Genomic DNA, 24,998 nt, shown 5'->3' with positions numbered 1-24,998 from the left:
CAGATGGTTGGTACATGGAGCAAAATTTCCAGGGGATGTCCAAATCTTACATCCACGGTCCAAAAACAACTCCAGGATGCTCATGTGAGCTAAAATGAAAGACATAATGATTCGCTCCACGCAATGTCATTTAAAAGGAGCAGGAACATGCGCGGCTTCAGTTTCCTTCCTTATTACTTCAAGTCTGCGGTTCATCAGTTCTTGACTGTTCAACTAATTTCCAGCCACAATATTTCTACTTTATTCTTATTTTTTTCCTAATTCAATACATTTTTGAGTATATTTTGTGTATTCTATTCATTCCTCTAATTTTGACATTAAATAAATACATTTCATTATCTTGTCATTTTGTTTGAAGTTACTTGACAAAACTGTACAAAGTGTTGGCCTGTAACCAGATACCAGTGCTGGTTTATTCCAGTAAAAATCAGAATCATTAGTGCTTGCTTTTTCAAACCCCATCATTCACATAAGACCAAAGAGAAAACAGAACGGAGAGTAACGAGAAAGAAAGAAAAAAAAACAGGACAGCGAAGCAGCACTGGGATAATGAGGAGACCATTAATGAAAACTAAATGCACTGTCATGAAAAGGGAGTTTTAGGGTACTCCAGTAGAATCAACTATCAACAAATGGGTAAATAAACGAGTGCGGTAGGAGGGAGGAAGTTGAGGCACTCACAGTATCACTGAAAAATAATTCCAAAGGGGCACAAGAGACTCATAAACCCATGTGTGAGGTATGACTGACAAGGGCTCCTTTGTAAATTACTATGGTTCAAGTATGAAATGTATATTTTCAATTCTGGTTATGATTACCTTAAGTTAATATCAGGCACATAAATCTAACTTTGTGCAAATCTGAAACAAATGATGCATGATGAATTAGATAAATATTCCCCACCCTGCTATTTTAAAGAAGCTTTGGTGACCTTCACCTTTGAATGGTCCCTTACAATAAACTTAATGTCTTCTTTCTTCCAGGTGCATGAGAGTAGTACATTGCCCTCCATAATGTTAGGGACAAAGACCCATCATTTATTTATTTGCCTCTGTACTCCACAATTTGAGATTTGTAATAGAAAAAAAATCACATGTGGTTAAAGTGCACATTGTCAGATTTTAATAAAGGCCATTTTTATACATTTTGGTTTCACCATGTAGAAATTACAGCAGTGTTTATACATAGTCCCCCCATTTCAGGGCACCATGATGTTTGGGACACAGCAATGTCATGTAAATGAAAGTAGTCATGTTTAGTATTTTGTTGCATATCCTTTGCATGCAATGACTGCTTGAAGTCTGCAATTCATGGACATCACCAGTTGCTGGGTGTCTTCTCTGGTGATGCTCTGCCAGGCCTGTATTGCAACCATCTTTAGCTTATGCTTGTTTTGGGAGTTAATCCCCTTCAGTTTTCTCTTCATCATATAAAAGGCATGCTCAATTGGGTTCAGATCGGGTGATTGACCTGGCCACTCAAGAATTAACCATTTTTTTAACTTTGAAAAACTCTTTTGTTGCTTTAGTAGTATGTCTGGGATCTGAAGAAGGGTTTCGGCCCGAAACGTCGCCTATTTCCTTCGCTCCATAGATGCTGCTGCACCCGCTGAGTTTCTCCAGCATTTTTGTGTACCTTTGTCTGGGATCAATGTCATGCTGTAGAACGAACTGCCGGCCAGTGGGATTTTAGACATTTGTTTGAACTTGAGCAGATAGCATGCGTCTATACACTTCAGAATTCATTATGTTACTACCATCAGCACTTGTATCATCAGTGAAGATAAGTGAGCCAGCACCTTCAGCAGCTATACATGCCCAAGGCCATAACACCCCCACCACCGTGTTTCACAGATGAGGTGGCATAGCTTTAGATCTTGGGCAGTTCCTTCTCTCCTCCATACTTTGCTCTTGCCATCACTCTGATGTGTGATATCTCTGCCTCGGAGGGTGGTGGAGGGCGGCTCTCTGGATACTTTCAAGAGAGAGCTAGATAGGGCTCTTAAAGGTAGCGGAGTCAGGAGATATGGCAAGAAGGCAAGAACGTGGTACTGATTGTGAATGATCAGCCATGATCACATTGAATGGCGGTGCTGGCCCGAAGGGCCAAATGGCCCATTCCTGCACCTACTGTCTATTGTCTAAGTTAATCTTTGTCTCATCTGTCCGCAAGAACTTTTTGCAGAACTGTGGTTGCTCTTTTAACTACTTCCTGGCAAACTGTAACCTGGCCATCCTATTTTTGCGGCTAACCAGTGGTTTGTATCTTGCAGTGTAGCCTCTGTATTTCTGCTTATGAAGCCTTCAGCGGACAGTGGTCATTGACAAATCCACACCTGACTCCTGAAGAGTGTTTCTGATCTGTCCGATAGGTGTTTGGGGATTTTTCTTTATAATAGAGAGAATTCTTCTGTCATCAGAATTCTTCTGTCATCGGATCTTCCTTGGCCTGCTAGTCTCTTTGCGATTAGGAAGCTCACCAGGGCTCTCTTCCTTCTTAATGATGTTCCAAACAGTTAATTCTGGTAAGCAAGGTTTGGCTGCTGTTTCTAACAGTTTTATTCTTGTTTTTCAGTATCATAATGGCTTCTTTGATTTTCATTGGCACAATGGTCCTCATGTTGATAAACAGCAATAAAAGTTTCCTAATGTGATGGAAAGACTGGAGGAAAGACTACGTGCTGAGAGCTCTCTTATACCAGCAAGAAGGAGGCAATTAAACACACCTGAGCAATTACAAAGATCTGTGAAGCCATGTGTCCCAAACATTATGATGCACTGAAATGGGGGGATTATGTATAAACACTGCTGTAACTTCTACATGGTGAAACCATACCGTATAAAAATGGCCTTTATTAAAATCTGACAATGTGCACTTTAAACACATGTGAATTTTTCTATTACAAAATCTCAAATTGTGGAGTACAGAAGCAAATAAATAAATGATGGGTCTTTGTCTCAAACATTATGGAGGGCACTGTACCTTCAGCTGATCAGTGAACTACCTAAGCTCACCAGTTTCTGGCTCAGCCATGCCTATTTTTCCAGTATGGATCTGTGCATTGTATTCTGTTGGAATATTGGCTCTGAGCTGATCAGCATGGCCCAGTCTAGTGCAGGAGCTCTCCCGACATGTGGCCGGTTGCTCTCCCACAAAGGCTTCTACGGCTGGAGAGGTCAAGTCCCCACATTCAATGGTTAACTTAGCTGTCACAGGCATTTAGTCTTTTTAAATGTCTTTGACATTCACAGACATAAACAAAACCTCAAGCTTGAGTACATCGCTTATTATAAAAATATAATTAAAAAGTTGAAATGTATATAAATATAATTGAACACATTTAAATTAATGTAATTAAATCTCATACAAAACATCTACCTGCCATTCTGTGGCCAGCCATTGCTTCCAATTGTCTAAACTTGTTCAGACTCAGTGGGCAGAATTTCTCAAACTTAGAGCTTGGAAATCTGTGGATGTCTGCCCCAGGCAAGTGTTTTATGATCAACTATCAACTGGAGTAAAGACTGAACTTCAACCTGCGCTCAGCAGTCCGAAACGTCCACTCAGTTATGTCTGCAAAAACTGCAGGTCAGAGCTGACCTGCCAACATGATTACCTTCAAACAGCTGAAATCAAGAATGCATATTATTTATTTAATCTAGATATAATCATTTATTTAAGAAAAAAATACCTGCTTCAATAACATCTTCATCTTCAACACCTTTAATAATTTTGGATTTGAAATCCCGGAAACTCATATACCTTATCAATCGCCGTAATTTTCTCTGCAAATAGAGATAAATAAATGTGAATAAGAGAGTTTGTTCACAATGAAGTGTCACCTCAAGCATCTGCCTGTTAAACTTTCATTTCCCACATTCTCTGTGTAAATCACAGCTAATGGCCTGGATCTTATAGTTTGTGCTGAGCAGCCCGTTCTTGCTGCTAACCTGAGAAAAACTCGCACTTACCTTGTGAGGATTCCTCAGCATCAATTTTCTCTCCAAAGACTGCCTCAGGTGATTCTATTCTAAACATTATTATCTGAGACCCCAGAAAAAGCTTTGTCCACAAAAAACCATTGTACTGTTAATCACAAGGGGATATATCTGGGTGCCCAGGTATCACTGATATCCTCAATATCTGGCTGCTTAAGTTCTGGAAAGGCAAAATTAAAAACAGAAATTGCTGAAAATATTTAGCTGGTCAGGCAGAATCTGCTGTGAGAGAAATGGACAATGCTTCAAGTTCAGATATAAAAAAAACCAAGAAAAGTAAAGATGAAACTAGTTTTACATTTCAGTCCAAGACAGTAGGGGTAGAAAGAACAAAATGCTGGATGGGGAGGAAGAGGGATTGAATGACACGACACATGTAGTGGTGATGCACACTGAAAGATGATGGGTTTTAATGTTTTAATGTTCTGCAGGTACAGAACAATATATGTGATAGGGAGAAAATATCAATAGGAAGAGACAAATGAAGTCTGAAATTACTAGAATAGTAGAGAGAAAATAACTAAATGTTGGATACTAGACTGGAATAACATGGATTATCTGAAGATGTAATTGAATCCTGAAAGTTGTGATGTGTCAAGATGGTGTTTCTTGAGTTTTGTTCTGGCAGAGAAGTCATAGTGGGTAGAGAACTGACGTGACAGGCAGAAAGTGAAGTTAGTAATTGTGCAGGGTCGAGATAAAATAGATAGACAACAGTTGGAAGTGTCAAGAAGTGGCAAAAGAATCAAAAGTGGCAGGAAGAAAACATTGTTTTTATGCAGGAACACATCGGATTGAGAAGGTAAGTGGGGAGTGGGTGGAGGGGATTAATTACCCTTTCATAGAGGTGTCACGAACTGGAGAGATTGAGTTACGTCTTTTCATGCTACAATTTTTCTGTAAATATACTTCATTTCATGCTAAAATGTTTCTATACATCCAACAGAAATTTCAGTGTAAGCCTGCAGACTGAATTGTGGCATTCTGCAAAGATGTCACCCAGTTTGGGTTTTGTTTTCCTGAGATAGAGCAGAACAAGTAAATCATTGTTTCTCCTGGAAGATGTTTTTGGTGTCTGCATCGCGAATGAGCAGGAGTTAAAATAGTGAATGCACATCCCCGTGATTGGTGCTGTGAGGAGAGTGAGAGTGAATTGAGATGGAACAATGACAAGAGTGCAAGACTCTTTTCAGAAATAATAACATTTCCAGATGTCAACATAATGCCATCGCCAGTCACTTCATCACCTTTGTTCATCTTTCAGCATCGTGGAAACTGAAGGCGAAGATAAGAAGACTGAGGTAAGCCAAGAGTAGATACAAAGAACTGCAGATGCTGGTTTACAGACTGCTAGAACACCTTCTCCAGAGATGCTACCTGTCCTGTTGAGTTGTTCCTGCACTTAATGAAATATGTAAAAGCCAAAGCAGTTGACTAATAAAAATAAGACCTCAAACTTAATATTGAGAAGGGAATCTAAGCAGTTCATGAATTTAAAGTGAATAACCCTTGAATCCCTATTTTACTTTTATTGTTTAAAATTCTTCAGATACATCTACTTATTAAATCAATTAAAAGGGCGGCATAGAGTTGCATAGACCTGGGCGGCATAGAATAGACCTGGGTTCAATTCTGACTACACGTGCTGTCTGTACAGAGTTTGTATGCTTTCCCTGTGACCACATGGGTTTTCTCCGGGTGCTCCGGTTTCCTCCTGCATTTCAAAGATGTGCAGGTTTGTAGGTTAATTAGCTTCTGTAAATTGTCTCTAGTGTACAGGATAAAACTACTGTACGGGTGATCATTGGTCGTCACGGTGGGCCAAAAGCCCTGTTTCCATGCCGTATCACTAAAACTAATAACTATTGAGTAATAATCTGACATTTTTCTGATTGTTGTTACAATTTGCTGTAGAATAAAGTGAATATTTTCTACAGAAAAAAAGTCTTCACAATGTGCTTGGGATGATCATTTGGCATTAGTACTTGCAGACTAACCAAATGCTCCTCAATCCTGAGCTTATGGCAGTGCTTGGCCTTCTTGATGCCCCTCTCAGGTTAGCCCTGGATGAACTGTAGGCTCGAGTATCGCCTGACCTGAAAGCGGTGTCCCGTGCTTTCAGCAGTAGCCTGACCTCGCTGTTCATCCATGGCTTCAGATTCGGGAATATGGTCACCCGTTTGAGGAAGGTGACACTATTGATGGTGGAGTTCATAAAGTCCAGAACAGAGGATGTGTAGGAATCAATGTCCCGTGTGGGAGTCAAGGGTGGCCTGGGCTGCAAACGCCTTCCAGTCAGTGTTTCCAAAACACTGCTGAAGTGTGGAGTCCGCTTCCTCTGACCAGACTTTAACTGTCCTCACAGTGGGTTTAACCCGTCTGATGAGTGGGGAGTACTTAGGGAGCAGGAACAATGAGAGGTGATCAGACTGACCAAGGTGGGGGAGGGGGACGGCTTTGTAAGCTTCAGCCATGTTAGTGTAGACTTTGTCCAGTGTCTTGTCTACTCTAGTGGCGAAGGAGACATGTTGTTGGAATTTGGAGAGTACAGTCTTCAGGTTGGAGTGATTGAAGTCACCCGCAACAATGAAGGCTGCCTCGGGGTTGTGAGTCTGTTGTTTGCTAATGGCAGTATGCAGCTCTTTCATTGCAAGCTTGGCATTAGCATCAGGAGGGATATAGGCTGCAGTCACAACAGTGGAGGTAAACTCTCTGGGCAGATAGAACGGTCTGCATCTAACCAAGAGGAACTCAAGGTTAGCTGAGCAGTGACTCTCGATGATGGTGGAGTCCGTGCACCATGCTTTATTTACATAAATGCACAGACCCCCTACATCGCGCCGGTGCCAAAACACTCCACTGCGGCAAGTCTCAACGACTTCCGCCCAGTTGCACTTACTCCCATCATCACCAAGTGCTTCGAGAGGCTGGTCCTGGCACACCTCAAAGGCTGCCTACCCCCCACATTGGATCCCTATCAGTTTGTCTACCGCAAGAACAGGAGTACGGAGGATGCCATCTCAACGGCACTTCACTCTGCCCTCTCCCACCTCGACAACAGAGACACTTACGTAAGAATGCTGTTCATCGATTACAGCTCAGCATTCAACACCATTATACCCTCTAAACTGATCACCAAACTCGGTAACCTGGTCATCGACCCCTCCCTCTGCAACTGGATACTGGACTTTCTAACCAACAGACCCCAGTCTGTTAGGTTAGACAAGCACACCTCTTCAACCCTCACCCTGAACACCGGCGTTCCACAGGGCTGTGTGCTGAGCCCCCTCCTCTACTCCCTCTTCACCTACGACTGCACACCTGTACATGGTACTAACACCATCATCAAGTATGCAGATGATACAACGGTGATTGGCCTCATCAGCAACAAAGATGAGTCGGCCTATAGGGAGGAGGTCCAGCTCCTAGCAGCACGGTGCGCTGACAACAACCTGGCCCTTAACTCCAAGAAGACCAAGGAGCTCATTGTAGACTTCAGGAAGTCTAGGGGCAGCACGCACATCCCCATCCACATCAACGGGACGGAGGTGGAACGTGTTTCCAGCTTCAGGTTCCTGGGGGTCAACATCTCCGATGACCTCTCTTGGACCCACAATATCTCAACTCTGGTCAAGAAGGCTCACCAGTGTCTCTTCTTCCTGAGGAGACTGAAGAAGGTCCATCTGTCTCCTCAGATTCTGGTGAACTTCGACCGCTGCACCATCGAGAGCATCCTTACCAACTGTATCACAGTATGGTATGGCAACTGCTCTGTCTCTGACCGGAAAGCACTGCAGAGGGTGGTAAAAATTGCCCAACGCATCACCGGTTCCTCGCTCCCCTTCATTGAGTCTGTCCAAAGCAAGCGTTGTCTGCGAAGGGCGCTCAGCATCGCCAAGGACTGCTCTCATCCCAACCATGGACTGTTTACCCTCCTACCATCCGGGAGGCGCTACAGGCCTCTCCGTTGCCGGACCAGCAGGTCCAGGAACAGCTTCTTCCCTGCGGCACTACTCATCAATGTACCTCGATGACCCCCCCCCCCCCCGGACACTCCTCCCACAGGAAAAACACTATGACTGTATGCATGTAAATAGATTTATTTATTGAAATCATATTCTATGTCGCTCTTTCAGGGAGATGCTAACTGCATTTCGTTGTCTCTGTACTGTACACTGACAATGACAATTAAAGTTGAATCTGAATCTGAATCTGCTGTGCTAAGTTTAAATTTGTGTTTTTGTGCCAATTTGATAAAATAAACCAGGAAGAATAAATTGCTTCAGTGCTTTTTAGCTCAACAACACACACATTCTGCTCATGTTTACAATTGAGACTCCCAAATGCCAAACTCCCATGATATGTGGTGAACTTCTGTGCTGTGTAGAGGCACTGAGGGGAGATAAGCAGATTCCTCTGAATAGACAAATGAAAATAAAACAAAATAAACAATTACTCAAGGCCTTTTCTGTTAACCCTCACACCTGATTCTCTATTATTTACTAAGTGATCTAGCCATCCATTTAGTAGGACAATGCTGCATAGTGTTGGGCAAATACTGTCAATAATTTACAGTGCAAGACATGCACAAACAGTAATTGCATTGAAATCATCTGCAAATGGTAGGAACATAAGAATGAGTCCCAGACTGAGTCAAGGACCTCCATTTCTTCCCAAGGTCTCCCTCCATCTAAGTCAAGTGAAGCCAATTTGAGTTTATTGTCATATGCACAAGTACAGGTACGATAAATATATATTGTAAATAGCTGGGGTCTCAGCACTGAGCCTTGCGGTACCCCACTAGTCACTGCCTGCCATTGTGAAAAGGACCCGTTTACTCCTACTCTTTGCTTCCTGTCTGCCAGCCAGTTCTCTATCCACATCAATACTGAACCACCAATACCATGTGCTTTAAGTTTGTATACTAATCTCTTATGTGGGATCTTGTCGAAAGCCTTCTGAAAGTCCAGATATAACACATCCACTGGTTCTCCCTTATCCACTCTACTAGTTACATCCTCGAAAAATTCTATAAGATTCGTCAGACATGATTTACCTTTCATAAATCCATGCTGACTTTGTCCAATGATTTCACCACTTTCCAAATGTGCTGCTATCCCATCTTTAATAACTGACTCTAGCAGTTTCCCCACTACCGATGTTAGACTAACTGGTCTGTAATTTCCCGTTTTCTCTCTCCCTCCCTTTTTAAAAAGTGGGGTTACATTAGCTACCCTCCAATCCTCAGGAACTACTCCAGAATCTAAAGAGTTTTGAAAAATTATCACTAATGCATCCACTATTTCTGCAGCTACTTCCATAAGTACTCTGGGATGCAGCCTATCTAGCCCTGGGGATTTATCGGCCTTTAATCCATTCAATTTACCTAACACCACTTCCCAGCTAACCTGGATTTCACTCAGTTCCTCCATCTCATTTGACCCCTGGTCCCCTGCTATTTCCGGCAGATTATTTATGTCTTCCTTAGTGAAGACAGAACCAAAGTAGTTATTCAATTGGTCTGCCATGTCTTTGTTCCCCATGATCAATTCACCTGTTTCTGACTGCAAGGGACCTACATTTGTTTTAACTAATCTTTTTCTCTTCACATATCTATAAAAGCTTTTGCAGTCAGTTTTTATGTTCCCTGCCAGTTTTCTTTCATAATCTATTTTCCCTTTCCTAATTAAGCCCTTTGTCCTCCTCTGCTGGACTCTGAATTTCTCCCAGTCCTCTGGTAGGCTGCTTTTTCTGGCTAATTTGTATGCTTCATCTTTTGTTTTGATGCTATCCCTGATTTCCCTTGTTATCCACGGATGCACTACCTTCCCTGATTTATTATTTAGCCAAACTGGGATGAACAATTGTTGTAGTTCATCCATGCAGTCTTTAAATGCCTTCCATTGCATATCCACCGTCAACCCTTTAAGAATCAATTGCCAGTCTATCTTGGCCAATTCACTTCTCATACCCTCAAAGTTACCTTTCTTTAAGTTCAGGACCCTTGTTTCTGAATTAACAATGTCACTCTCCATCCTAATGAAGAACTCAACCATATTATGGTCACTCTTGCCCAAGGGGCCATGCACAACAAGACTGCTAACTAACCCTTCCTCATTACTCAATACCCAGTCTAGAATAGCCTGCTCTCTCGTTGGTTCCTCTACATGTTGGTTTAGAAAACTATCCCGCATACATTCCAAGAAATCCTCTTCCTCAGCACCCTTGCATGTTGTGTACATGGACTTCAGTAAGGCATTCGACAATGTTCTGCATGGTAGGCTGCTCTGGAAGGTTAGATCGCATGGGATCCAAGGAGAGATAGCTGAATGGATTGCAAATTGGCTCCATGGAAGGAAGCTGAGGGTAATGGTGGAGGGTTATTTCTCAGACTGGATGCCAGTGACTAGTAGCGTGCCTCAGGATTCGGTGCTGGGCCCGTTACTGTCTATCATCAACATCAATGATTTGGATAAGAACATACAGGGCAAGATTAGCAAGTTTGCTGATGATACAAGTTAGTGGTTTTGCAGATAGTTGTGAATGATTGCAGCAGGATCTGGATCGATTGGCCAGGTGGGCGGAGGAGTGGTTGATGGAATTTAATACAGAGAAGTGTGAGGTGTTGCATTTTGGGACGTCAAACAAGGGCAGGACCTACACAGTGAATGGTAAGCCTCTGGGTGGTGTTGCAGAGCAGAGAGATCTTGGAGTACAGGTGCATGGATCTTTGAAGGTCGAGTCGCAGGAGAATAAGGTAGTCAAAAAGGCTTTTGGCACTTTGGCCTTCATCAGTCAGAATATTGAGTATAGAAGTTGGGAGTGCATTGTATAAGACGTTGGTACAGTTGTATAAGATGTTGGTGAGACCGCATTTGTGTTCAGTTCTGGGCATCATGTTATAGGAAAGATATTGTCAAGCTTGAAAGTGTTCAGAAAAGATTTACGAGGATGCTGCCAGGACTAGAGGGTGTGAGCTATAGGGAGAGGTTAATTAGGCTGGGTCTCTATTCCATCGAGCGCAGGAAGATGAGGGGAGATCTTATAGAGGTATCCAAAATCATGAGAGAAATAGATCGGGTAGATGCACAGAGTCTTTTGCCCAGAGTAGGGGAATCGAGGACCAGAGGACATAGGTTCAAAGTGAAGGGGAAAAGATTTAATAGGAATCCAAGGGGTAACTTTTTCACACAAAGGGAGATGGGTGTATGAAACAAGCTGTCAGAGGAGGTAGTTGAGGCTGAGACTATCCCATTGTTTAAGAAATAGTTAGACAGGTACATGAATAGGACAGGCTTGGAGGGATATAGACCAAACGCAGGCAAGTGGGACTAGTGTAGCTGGGACATTGTTGGCCGGTGTGGGCGAGTTTGGCCGAAGGGCCTGTCACCATAGTGTATCACTCTACGACTCTATGGTTGCAGGGGAAGTTACCTGGGAGGGGGTGGTTTGGGTGGGAAAGGATGAGGAGACCAATGAGTTGCGGAGGGAGTGCTCTCTGCGGAAGGCGGAAAGGGGAGTGGATGGGAGGATGTGATTGCTGGTGGGATCATGTTGGAGGTGGCAGAAACATCAGAGAATGATGTTTAGTTTAGTTTAGAGAAACAGCGTGGAAACAAGCCGTTTGGCCCACCGAGTCCAGACCAACCAGCAAACTCTGCACATTAGCACAAGCCTACACACCAGAGACAATTTACACTTATTCCAAGTATACAAACCCAAGCAAATTAACCTACAAACCTGTACATCTTTGGAGTGTGGAAGGAAACCGAAGATCTCAGAGAAAACCGAGACGCGGTCACGGGGAGAACGTCCAAAGTATGCACAGACAGCACCCTTAGTCGGGATCGAACCCAGGTCTCCAGCGCTGGAAGTGCGGTAAGGCAGCAACTCTACCGTTGCGCCACCATGCTGCCCTGGATGTGATGGATGCGGAGGCTGGTGGGGTGAAATCCATGGACCAGGGAAACTCTGACTTGGGGGAGTGAGAACGGAACCACGGGATAACGTGAAGTCGCAGGTGGGGGATCCGTCTATGACAGCAGGGGGGAAATCATGTTTACTAAATAAAGAATATATCTCGGACGTCCGTGAACGGAAAGCCTCATCTGTGGAGCCGATGTGGCGGAGACAGAGAAATTGAAAGTAGGAATAGGGTCTTTGCAAGAGGCAGGGTGAGAGTAGGTATAGTCCAGATAACATTGGGCGTTGGTGGGTTTGTAGTGGATGTCAGTCAATAGTCTGTCCCCTGTGATGGAAACAGAGAGATCAAGAAAGAGGAGAGAGGTGTCAAAGATAGTCCAAGTGAATACGAGAACAAAGTGGAGGTTAGATCAGAAATGGGATAAGTGCCATATCCGAGCACTACAACGAGTTTATCATGAAGCAAATACTGTGGCTCTTTCCTTTCCTGACGCCACCATCTGGTCCATGAGGTGGATGGAAAAGTCCTTGGGATGGAACCCCCTGTCCGAAGAGTTGGAGGTGGGCCATATTTCTGCGTAACAGAGTATACACCAGTTCCTCATACCACCGTGATTCAGTGGTCTTGCTCTTAGGTCTTCTATCTTTTTCTCCAGCTATTGTATATTGCCCAGAAGTATTCTAAAGGAGGGGATTCACATGCCACAACACTTCAGTTTTACCGGCTGCTCTCCTAGCTTCTAGCATAGTGAAAGCCTCCCTTTGCACGTGGGGGGTCAGCTACACTGAGTGAGTCATGTCCATTGGGCGGTTATCAGATCGCTAGCGCATTTAAGTGTCTTAAAAGTCCGTTGCCTCGTGCTGTATTCCTGGCGGCACATATCAGCTTGAAAAGGGCAAAATGATCCCTGACAATTGTTACCTCTCTCTGGCAACCATTTTGTTAAAAAAAAAAGGTCCAAGTGTGTCAGAAAAATTATTGGCTGAGTCTGTACCACTGGAGGATAGGCTATCTGCAGATGTAAGCATTGGGAGATACGTCTTCCAACTTCGCTGTGGGAATTAACAAAGGATTAGCTTCACTAGCAAGCAGGTAATGAGCAGGTCAACAATTCAACAATTGCTGGGAGAATGACTGACTGCCCATTATCTGATTAGTAACGGAGTTACATCCAGTTCTGGCAGTAACCACCTGCATGGAGAGCCAATGATCTGCCCATTAGGATCTTCCCTATAGAAAAACTTCTTACAGCTTGTTTGACAAAAGTTGCAAACATTAAATTCCTATCAAGTCTTCTTGATGATCTTTTACTCTTTCATTCCATCTGGTCGCTTGCTTTCCCTGAATCGAGTAGTTCTGGAAGGGCTTCCAGACTCTTTTGAAGTTGCAAACCTCACAGAAAAGAACACAGCTTAGACATATTAAGCTGCCACAATGCCCATCAGTAATAATATGATGACATCTAGTAGAATAGAGACCCTAAATGTAAGGTCTCAGATGTACAACAAATTTAAATACTTTTTTCCCCCTCAAGGTAGTAAACACAATATTAACAAGGCTGGCTTTTATGCATAGAGACACTGGGAAATATTTCAAAGATAAAATTGCTCTGCCCACATTTACGCTCTCCTTTAAATATTTTTTGTAGTTGAATTGGAAACACATTAGATTAGAACAAAAGGTTTCAAATCCCAAAACACTCAGTGCAAATATGCAAAAAATTGTATTCCTCTCATGGCTGCAAAGGTTGGCTCAGTTGCATCTGAAGGGAATTTAATTTACAAAATATACACCTTTTAAAATATATTTTTACAAAAGTCCTGTCACAACAAACACTCATCAAAGCAATACTTTAAGATTTTTATTTTCAATGTAGTTTCTTCACATTTGAAGGTGGAAAGAAAGCTATTGGTTGATTTTCTGAATTCCCTCCCCTCAGATAATAATTCATCCTGTGTATGCCTAAACAACAATGTTCAGGAGGCTACTTGTTTAGGACAGACTTCCAGCTGTCCACAATTCTGCCTTGCAATATTCACACAAGGGGTCATTTCACAGCAGCAGGGGAGCGAGGGATTGTCAGATGTCTGTCTGTTTTATTCATTGCTTGTTCACAGTTGCCGAGACCAATTGCAAGCCATTTCAATTCACTCAGACAAGATTGTAATAGGAGTTTAATGTTAACAGAGTTTGAGGTTCTTGGGAAATGATTTTACCCAATAAACTACCGTGAAAGAAGGGAATTAACTCAATAAGATGATTTTCGCATGTGATAAAATTAGGACAATGAGTGGTATACTAAATTGGATATGGTCAACACTACTCAACTGGAGGATAGACACAAAATGCTGGAGTAACTCAGCGGGACAGGCAGCATCACTGGATAGAAGGAATGGGTGGCGTCTCTGGTCGAGACCCTTTTTCAAACGAAACGTCGTCTGAAAAAGGGTCTCGACCAGAGACGCCACCCATTCCTTCTATCCAGAGATGCTGCCTATCCCCCGAGTGACTCCAGCATTTTGTGTCTATCTTCAGTTTAAACCAGCATCCGCAGTTCCTTCCTTCAATTAGAGGGCAGGTGGGTGCCATGATCAGGAACAAATACTCAGATTTGAAAAATGAACTAAATAACCATATTCATACATACATTTTTGAACAAAACATTATACGATTCACACTCATCACCCCTAAATGATCGAAATCAAGCTTAAAAGAAATATTTCAAAGTATGACTACTAATCTGGTTCAATGTATAACCTGGTTTGAGCAATGGATCAGTTAAGGCACTTAACATACCTTGTCTTTCCGCATTAAAAACAAAAGATCTTCTGCAGCTATGACTCGAGCTCCTCTGACCTGTGAAATTTCAGCAGCCTGGTGCAACTAAAAGAAACAAACAGAAACTATATGTAATGCAGAAAAAACAAACATTAAAACATTCTTATGAAAGATAATTGACGTCACTAGTAATGGGCAGATGAAGCTGAACAGTGTGAAAAGAAAGCATAAATTATTTTGCTTTGCATATCTGAGGTAGAAATCTGTGCATAGTCACTAGCACAAAACAGTTGCTTTAATATCAGCTGATAATTTTTCTCCCCACCAATTTGGTTCCATGGAAAGTAATGCTAGCAACCAAAGCCAAATGTCTGGCCTTAAATTAACTTTCTTTAAGGTCAACATAGCTGAAAGACCTTTTTATGAACAATTTCACTGGCTTGGGCACAGTGTGCCAAAAAGCCTCAGTGTGAGATTTACATTTTATGAAATTTTATCTGACAAGTACAGAAAATCTACAACTCTTCTCTCAGTGCCACACCTGAAAAGCAATATTACTAATTCATCTCCTGGGCTGGCTGCATCCATGCAGAAGTTTGTGAATAGAACATTGTAGGGAACAAATAATCACCTCTGAATGATTAAAAATCTAGTTCAAAATAAATACTTCACAGCATTTGACTCTATCCTATACAGTAGTGAACAAAATCAACAACAGAAGTAACAGTTTCTAAAAGTCATAGCAGCAGGACATCTTTCCTTTTTTGGCAAATACGCTTTGCAGAAGATCTGGTCAATAAACCATGACATTTTTTTTAACTGCTGCTGGTTGTAACATTCCCATGTAGTATGTTTATTCAATACTGTTTGCACTAAATTTATCCATAGATTCTCTTGTGTGACGATAGGATTTGTCATACTTAAAATAACAAGCTATATGCAGATTATTTTTCAACAGTGCATCAAAAATTAACAAATGAAGCAAAGATATTCAAAATCCAGTAGGTTGAAAAAAATGGTTCTTTTTCAAGAAAGTATCAATGCTTGTAGCATCTTAATGTACTGCTCCATCTATAAACCATTTTTAGTATTTTAATGACAGGCTTCATTGCATTCTTCTTCTTCTCTGAGTAGAAACGGGTGTTCCGTGATTTAACAAGTTAATCTATTCAAAGAGATACAAGAGACTGCAGATGTTGGAATCTTGAGCAGCAAACTGCTGGAGGAACTGAGTGGGTTATTTGTTAAGAGAATGGACATTTCAATTCTGTCGTCAGACTATTGCCTTCCACAGATGCTGCCTGACCTGCTGAGTTCCCCCACCAGTTTAAAGAAAAAATCTATTCAACACTGCCATTTCAAACCATCAGTTTATATAAGGTTTTCATTTTTCAGACAGACATTTTTATTAATCAAAACTATTTCTATTCAAACATCAGCAAAGGTATTTCCATTGTATGAGATAATTTAATAATATCATTTTCTTGCAAGGCATATATTTCAATTTTTTTTTAAACCTCCTCATGGATGATCAGCCTCCATGAATCTGTGATTTTAATCTTCGAAGAGAATGCAAACTAGTTAGCCAAAAGGTCAGGGCTGGCGTGCTTCTTGGATTCTCTAACACAGTCTATGAACAATTATTGCCAGACTTTTGGCTGCCAACAGTGCTTGGAGTAGAGAGAGTTACAATTTTGTGTTTCTTTTCAAATCCAAAGATATTTTATGCAGGAGCAAAGCTGGGGGTGGGGCAAGTAGAATGAAGAACAAGGCAACCTACAAGTCTGAGACAATAAGGGAAAGGAGTCAAGTAGAAAAGAAAGTGAGCAATGATTTACAAAGAGACTAAAAACAGAACATGTTCGGAAACTGTAAATCAGGAGGAAGTAAACAAAGGCAGAGGCTTGAAAGACACGACACAGTTATATTGCTGAAGAAAGGCCAGCTAAGACCGACAGAACTAGAACCAATCCAAATAAAAATGCTCGAGAGAGCAATAATGACAAAAGAACTGAGTGATCCAAATTAACAATTAAACTGCAATCTGAAACTTAAAAATATCTCAGGAAGGTATCAACAGACAAGAAAACAGAAATAAAATGGCAACAAACATTCCCTACATAGTTGAATGTCAGGTTGTTTACAACACATTAAGAAACAAATACTTATTGATTAGATGAATAAAGTCCCAAAATAGTACAAAATAATCTATTTTTGTAAAATATGTGTAAGTCTCACTTGGTCAGTATGACACAGTCTTAGTGTTATGCATGTTCAAGTTTATGTACATGAAAGACTATTTGAAGTTACACAAGTATAAATTATCCAAAGTTAGAGTTTTGTTGCAGAACATGGTGAGTGCTATTCAGTTTAGCATTACTGAGAACTGAAGGGTGGCGGAGTGCGGTAAAGAAGGTAAGCATTGTAGGGAGGTGGGAATGGGAGGCAAGTTCAATTAAAAAAAAGTAGAGGAAGGGAATTGAGGGGGAGGAAGGGGAAGAGTTGGTTGAGGGAAAAGAGGAAGAGCATGCAAATAATTGAAGAGGGCTGGTAAATTGTGGTGAACTAGGAGGAAAGGACACTGAAAACACACAGTTCCATGATGTATGATGAGGATTTCTAGTTTACAATAGCTTTTACATACAAATGGCTGCTGTAGCTTGGAAAGGGTTAATTAAACACTAAGAAGGGCCACTTACAAAGAGGACTGTTAATTTAAAATTTATTTTGAAACTCTCACTGGTTTTAAATCTGGATGTGTTCCCAGTTTTTCAGGATAGACAGTTACAGTGCAAATAAAACAGGGTATTCATAAAGAAAATAGAGCAGAATGTTCTATTACACGAGGGAGAAGCGGAGCAAGAGGAACGTGTAACTGCATTGAATGTGAGAAATTACAGGCTCAATACTCACAATCCTGCACAGATAGGAACATAGCCAAAATTATTCACTTCAGAGTATATTTAAGTCAGCCATTGCAGGAAAGTCAACTAATTGTAAAATAAACCAACTGCAAGATTTAGCAAATATTAGGATCATCATCAATAATGCAATATTTTGTCATTTGTGGCACAGTTCCTAATAGACATTAGAATAAATGAAAAACTTTTCACTTGTAAATCTATACAGTTCAATATGTCAGACTCGGATTTCGATGAAGGTTGGATCAATTTGCTGATCTCAACTACTTTTCATCCCATGCATTGGTATTTAGGATTAGATTAGATTAGATAATTGGTATTTAAATTAGAATGCGATTTTGCTTCCTTCCAATTTGATTTGTCTTATTGGCTCTCTGATATACATCATGTTTAGTACCAACTTTCCCGGACATCTCTAGATGCCTTAAACTGCTGTTCATCCAGCCAAGTGTTATATTGAAAAAGCCTTGCTCATTTACAGCACAGTGAAATCCCATGAGCAAATTTCTTTTAAACCGATTAAAAGGTAAACATTCGTCGAATATTGTCGGATATGGGATAATTCCCAAGCTCTTTAAAATAGTGCCAGGGAATCTTTTAAAGTTACTTTTGGGAGCAGACAATTTAAACTTTTAGCCAAAAGATGACATATCCAACAATCATCCTCACTTCGTGAGCATAATCCAAAAGATCATTCTCCAAGTCAAGTCTAAACGTAAAGGTTTCTGACCCAGAAGTTTCATAAATGTTTTGCAGTGAATTAATTCTCTACTTTTTGGTACTATATTAGCAAATACAATTGCCAGGTTCTAAAAGACAACGTTTAACAAATAGTAAAGACAACGATTTAATATGTTTGAATATATTGCTTGGAGACAAATCCTATGACTTCTTCACTGACAGATAAAAGTTCACAAAGATGTCTCAAGTAATGGCCAGTTGATGGGAGGAGTAGTTTGGGGGAAGTCTGTTATCAGGATCCCTTTGTAAACATTTTTCTGAAATATTTTAAAGATATGTAATTCGTTCTCTAAAATAGGAACTGTATCTTCTAAATCTTGTTCCTCTTCAGGAAGAACCACTTCCATTTCCAGCTGAACAAACATTGGATTCTTTATGGGTTGGGAATGTAGAATATGACCAAAGTACAAGATCTAGGTCACCAGCCCAATTTAGGACAAATGGAAGGTATGCCCCACAGCCTACCATAATCCCAACATATAGTGCATTAAGAAAGTATTCAGGCTCCTTCACTATTTCCACATTTTGTTACGTTACAGCCTTATTTTAAAATGGATTATTTTTTTTTTAAACATCAATCTACACACAATACCCCAGAATGAAGTAGCGAAAACAGGTGTTTAGAAATTTTTGCAAATTAAAAAGAAATAACTGAAATATCACATTTACATAAGTATTCAGACCCTTTGCTATGACACTCAAAATTGTGCTTAGGTTCATCCTGTTTCCATTGATTATCCTTGAGATGTTTCTACACCTTGATTGGAGTGCACCAGTGGCAAATTAAATTGATTGGACATGATTTGGAAAGGCACACACCTGTCTGTATTAGGTCCCACAGTTGACAGTGCATGTCAGAGCAAAAACCAAGCCATGAAGACGAAGGAATTGTCCGTAGACCTCCGAGACAGGATTGTGTCGAGACACAGATCTGGGGAAGGGTATAAAACAATTTCTGCAGCATAGCAGGTCCCGAAGAGCACAGTGGCCTCCGTCATTCTTAAATGGAAGAACTTTGGAACCACCGGGACTCTTCATAGATCTGGCCACCCGGCTGAACTGAGCAATCGGGGGAGGAGGGCCTTGGCCAGGGAGGTGACCAAGAACCCGATGGTCACTCTGACAGAGCTCCAGAGTTCCTCTGTGGAGATGGGAGAACCTTTCAGAAGGACAACTATATCTGCAGCACTCCACCAATCAGGCCTTTATGGTAGAGTGGCCAGACGGAAGCCACTCCTCAGTAAAAGGCACATGATAGCCCGCTTGGAGTTTGCCAAAAGGCACCTAAACGACTCTCAGACCATGAGAAACAAGATTCTCTGGTCTGATGAAACCAAGATTGAACTCTTTGGCCTGAATACCAAGCATCATGTCTGGATGAAACAAGGCACCTCTCATCATGGCGAAGCATGGTGGTGGCAGCATCATGCTGTGGGGATGTTTTTCAGCGGCAGGAACTGGGAGACTAGTCAGGATCGAGGGAAAGATGAACACAGCAAAGTACATAGAGAACCGTGATGAAAACCTGCTCCAGAGCGTTCTGGACCTCAGACTGGGGCAGAGGTTCATCTTCCAACAGGACAACGCCACTAAGCACACAGCCAATAAAACGCAAAAGTGGCTTTGTGACAAGTCTGTGAATGTCCTTGAGTGGCCCAGCCGGAGCCCGGATTTGAACCCGATCGAACATCTCTGGAGGGACCTGAAAATAGCTGTGCATCGACGCTCCCCATCCAACCTGACAGAGCTTGAAAGGATCTGCAGAGAAGAATGGGAGAAATTACCCAAATACAGGTGTGCCAAGATTGTAGCGTCATACCCAAGAAGACTTGAGGCTGTAATCGCTGCCAAAGGTGCCTCAACAAAGTACTGAGTAAAGGATCTGGATACTTATGTTAATATGATATTTCAGTTACTTCTTATTCATTACTTTGCAAAAATGTCTAAACCTGTTTTCGCTTTTTTATTATGGGGTATTGTGTGGAGATTGATGATTAAAAAAAAATAATTTAATCTATTTTGGACTAAGGCTGTAACATAACAAAATATGGAAAAAGTGAAGGGGTCTGAATACTTTCTGAATGCACTGTATCCAAAGTCCATCCAATTATTTGCATATCCCAAGTTAGAACAAGAATGAGCAGGAAAGATTCTGGATTTTTGGTCTCTACACGTTCAAGATAACTGCACTGTATTTAAAACTGAAATTTATATCATGCTTAATGTTCATTTGCTTTCCGAAACAGTGGCTAATTGCAAGCTAGGTGCATTTGAATAAATTAATAACCATTTAGGATAATAATATTCTAAAGCATTAAGAATAATTTAAACTAGTTTTTTACAACTTCTATGTGCCTTTTCTTAACGTATTATTTGAAAATCCATGCAAATCAGCAGGTAATATTTTTTTTTAAACCAGTTTCCTTTCCTGTGGTTTTCGACATGGACCAAAATGTAAAATATATTATAAAGAAATACAGAACGTGATTTGATTCTGTTGATGAATGTGTGATTGTTTCAATACTAGCTTGCAGCATGTTAGATTTGAATATATGCTTCCTTCAGAAAAACAGGCCAAGCTCCTTTGTAACCTGCAACCCAAACAGAAAATGGATCTTTAAATCAAATACTACGGAAACTGGAAATTTAAATTAAAAGCAGAAAATACTTGATACATTCAAGCAGGGAGGGGGAATTTCTACATGCAAAATTAACTCTGCAGGTCATTGACATATGATCAAGTTGACAATGAACATTGTACAGTTTTGTAAATATTTTCACTGGACAGATAGAGAGAGAGAAATGTGTAGATTTGGTTACCTAGAAAAATAAATAAATTCACTATCATGTGGTTATAAATTAAGACCTCTGGCACTTAAAACTAGATGCCTTCTAATTGCATCCTCTTTTCCATTGTCCTTTGCGTGAAGACTTGCATTTCTTATCTTATATTTATAATGACACAGTAGGCGGCTGCTTGGCCCATTGGGCCCACACCAGCTCCCAAGGGAGCAATCCCATTTCCCTATATGCCTGCAACTTATCATCTTTCTCACAGGCCTATCAACTGCCCTTTGATTATTTTTGTCATTAACCTGCAAAAAGGGATGATTATCGGTCGCCACTTAATGCACCAGCATGCCTTTACAGAGTGTGTGGAACGCTCATGGGGACACCCATGTGTTCATGAAGAGAAAATGCAAATCCTGCACACACAGTATAGCTGAGATCAGAAGTAAACCCGGGTCCCTGGAACTGTGAAGCAACAGATTCTACTGGCATTCCACAGTGCAACCCATTTAAACCTAGCTTTGGACATGAACGCAAGTATCTCTATTGTAAATAAAGGAGATATGCTTGGATTTGTGAAACGTCTGCACAGGCGTTAACTTGGAATCAATACTGTGACCTAAAACAATGCAATTTTAATAAGTTTTTTTTTTAAAGCAATTAATGTTCACGTTATGAAAGGGAGCATTAAGTCAGAGTACAAATTATTAAGGAATGGGTATGGAAAGGCAAATTTTGAGAGCAAATGCTTTTGAGTGGAACATTATGAAAGACTGCACAGATTTATTGAAGAGAATGAACAATGGGCAAACACAGAAATTTACTTTATTGATTTTTTTATATACATGATTTTATTGATATCAAAGCTTATGCTGATATCGGTCATATTTTGTGTTCCTTTTCAAGGTTCACCTCTTCCTCATTAACATTCTTCTGATTTATAAACTACAGATGCTGCAAGTATATAAAGTTCCTACTTTTTTCATCTCCCTGCACCACAAAATTTGCCCTTTTATTCTTTCAAATACGCAAGAACTGGAACAATGTTAACCAGTAGAACACCAGCAAGGAGACAAAGAGCTTAAACCTACTGCCACATTCATTATCATTAGCTTGAAAACTGGCATTGCATGTAGTTCAGAACCTGGGGCCAGAATGCAGTGATTCACTGGGCATAGGGGAACAGCAGCCAAGTCAGGGTATAAGGATACCTCATCTGCTGGCTCAGTAGACATGTTGCAAAGTCAGCCATAAGCCTGAAAGCCAAAGTGGGGACCTTTTATCTAGATTTGCAGGTCAACCAGCATCTTCCAACCTTGGAATGCTGTAGTGGATGTCCAAATGGTCTTGATGCAAGCCCAAATACACCCCCCCCCCCAATGAGGTAGACTGCAACATGCAGAGGGGTATATAGGTTGTCACCACACTTTAAGTACTGCCTTCCAGCGCAATTCTTATTGATGACCACGGTCAGTTAACTTGACCACTCCCAACCAAGCTAAATGGTGTATCTTGAAGCTGGGTCTTGTCCTCTATAATCATTCTCAGGTATACAAAAGTGCTGGGGAAACTCAGCGGGCGGGTGCAGCAGCATCTATGGAGCGAAGGAAATAGGCAACGTTTCGGGACAAAACCCTTCTTCAGACTGATGGGGGGGAGCGGGGAGAAGAAAGGAAAAATGAGGAGGAAGAGCCCGAGGGCTGAGGGAGAGCTAGGAAGGGGAGGAGACAACAAGGGCTAACAGAATTGGGAGAATTCAATGTTTATACCACTAGGGTGCAGACTGCCCAAGCGGAATATGAGGTGCTGTTCCTCCAATTTCCGGTGGTGCTCACTCTGGCCATGGAGGAGGCCCAGGACAGAGGTCGGATACGGAATGGGAGTGGGAGTTGAAGTGCTGAGCCACCGGGAGGTCAGGTTAGTTAATGCGGACCGAGCGGAGGTGTTCGGCGAAACGATCGCCAAGCCTACGCTAGGTCTCACCGATGTAGATCAGCTGACATCTATAGCAGCGGATGCAATAGATGAGTTTGGAGGAGATGCAGGTGAACCTCTGTCGCACCTGGAACGACTGCTTGGGTCCTTGAATGAAGTCGAGGGGGGAGGTAAAGGGACAAGTGTTGCATCTCTTGCGGTTGCAAGGGAACGTGCCCGGGGAGGGGGTGGTGCGGGAGGAAAGGGAAGAATTGACAAGGGAGTTACGGAGGGAGCGGTCTCAGCAGAAAGCAGACGGGGGGAGATGGGAAGATGTGGCGATTGGTGGGGTGATGTTGGAGGTGGCGAAACTGACGGAAGACTATTTGTTGTATGTGACAGCTAGTGGGGTGAAAGGTGAGGACTGGGGGACTGACCTTGTTGCGAGTGTGGGGATGGGGAGAGAGAGCAGTGTTACGGGGTACGGAAGCGACCCTGGTGTGAGCCTCATCTACAGTAGGGGAGGGGAACCCCCGTTCCCTGAAGAATGAGGACATTTCCGATGCCCTGGGGTGAAACACCTCATCCTGGGAGCAGATGCGGCGTAGACGGAGGAATTGGGAGTAGGGGATGGAGTCCTTACAGAAGCAGGGTGGGAAGAAGAGTAGTCTAGACAGCCATGGGAGTCAGTGGTTTTATAGTGGATGTCGGTCAGAATGGCTCAGTCTGTTCTGAAGGCTGTAGTTGAATTTAGGGTAGTTGAGCAATTGGAGGGACTAGAGTTGAATATTATGCTTTTAATTTCTAATTCTACTTATATTTTATAATATAAAATGAAACTGCTGTATAAGTTCTAGATGGAAAAATTGTTGATTTTGATTTTGGTAAACATTGTCTTTCTATTATTGAATTGCTGTTGTCCTCCTGTTAAAGGGACATCCATAAGGCTGTTGGGCAGAATTTATTCCCATTGAGAGTGAAGGCAGAGCAATGTATTTCTAAAGTCAAGATGGTGTAAAATTAAACTGAATCTGCTTGCGGTGGTGTTACTGATGTACTTGTCCTTCTTAGTGGTAGAAGTCACAGATATGAGAGGAACTATCAGAGCAACATCAGCAAGCAAATGAAGCGCAGCAGTGGAGGGAAGTAATGTTTAAGGTGGTTGAAGAGGTGCCAGTCAAGCAGGCTGCATAGTGCTTGACATCCAATCAAGTGGAGTGTATTCCATCACACTACTTGATTATAAAAGGCCCTGAGGGATTGGGAGATAACTCACACATTGCAGGATACCCAGCCTTTAATCTGTTCTTGTTACCACAGCATTTATGTGGCTGTTCTGTTCAGTTTCTAGTCAATGTTCATCTTCCTGGAAAATGGTGAAAATCTTAGCAAAGGTTTTGACATTGAATGTCCTGGTCGGTGGTTAAATATTATTTTGTTGGGGATGGTAACTGCTAGACATTTTTGTATCATGAATGCCACTTGCCATGAATTAGCCCATGCCTTAATGGTTTAGATTCGGCTCCTTGCAGACATGGACTGTTTCATTTGCCGCGGTACAAATGGAATGGGACATTATGCAATTATTACCAAATGTCCCCAAACATCTTGTTAAAAAGAAGCAAGTTAAGAATGGAGTTGCATCTAATTGGTAGAATCAATCCTTTAAAAGGGCTGTAAGCAAAAATGATTGTTTAGTCTATCATAGGTCCTGGTCAGCTTTCTGTTGTGGTTGGGGATGCTCAAGAAAAAAAAATGTGGAAGAAATTTGCCTTTGATGGCCAGCAAAATTGTGCCAATATCATTGATTGTCGTCCTTTCCATATACTTTGTTCCATTAACTTCAGTAGGACTAAATGCATTGAGGATGTATAACCAGTGATTGATACGTCTGCACACATTTAGCACTGGCGTGCAAAGCCAAACTGATTC

General features: G+C 41.6%; 1 protein-coding gene across 2 annotated transcripts in view; it reads right to left on the bottom strand.

Moving 5' to 3' along the window:
- Positions 1-24,998, bottom strand: part of supt3h (SPT3 homolog, SAGA and STAGA complex component) — a 380,516-nt gene that overhangs the window by 105,072 nt on the left and 250,446 nt on the right. For both annotated transcript variants that reach the window (XM_033021335.1, XM_033021336.1), the window contains exons 4-5: positions 14,719-14,805; positions 3,692-3,785 (exon numbers count right to left, since the gene is read on the bottom strand). In XM_033021335.1, coding sequence (XP_032877226.1) covers positions 3,692-3,785; positions 14,719-14,805 — 181 coding nt within the window. The remainder of the gene's footprint in view (positions 1-3,691; positions 3,786-14,718; positions 14,806-24,998) is intronic.

The sequence above is a fragment of the Amblyraja radiata genome, chromosome 5 (assembly GCF_010909765.2).
Source record: "Amblyraja radiata isolate CabotCenter1 chromosome 5, sAmbRad1.1.pri, whole genome shotgun sequence".
Classification (NCBI taxonomy): domain Eukaryota; kingdom Metazoa; phylum Chordata; class Chondrichthyes; order Rajiformes; family Rajidae; genus Amblyraja; species Amblyraja radiata.
The sequence above is the reverse complement of the archived record's forward strand: the minus strand, read 5'-3'. Positions and strand labels throughout refer to the sequence as shown.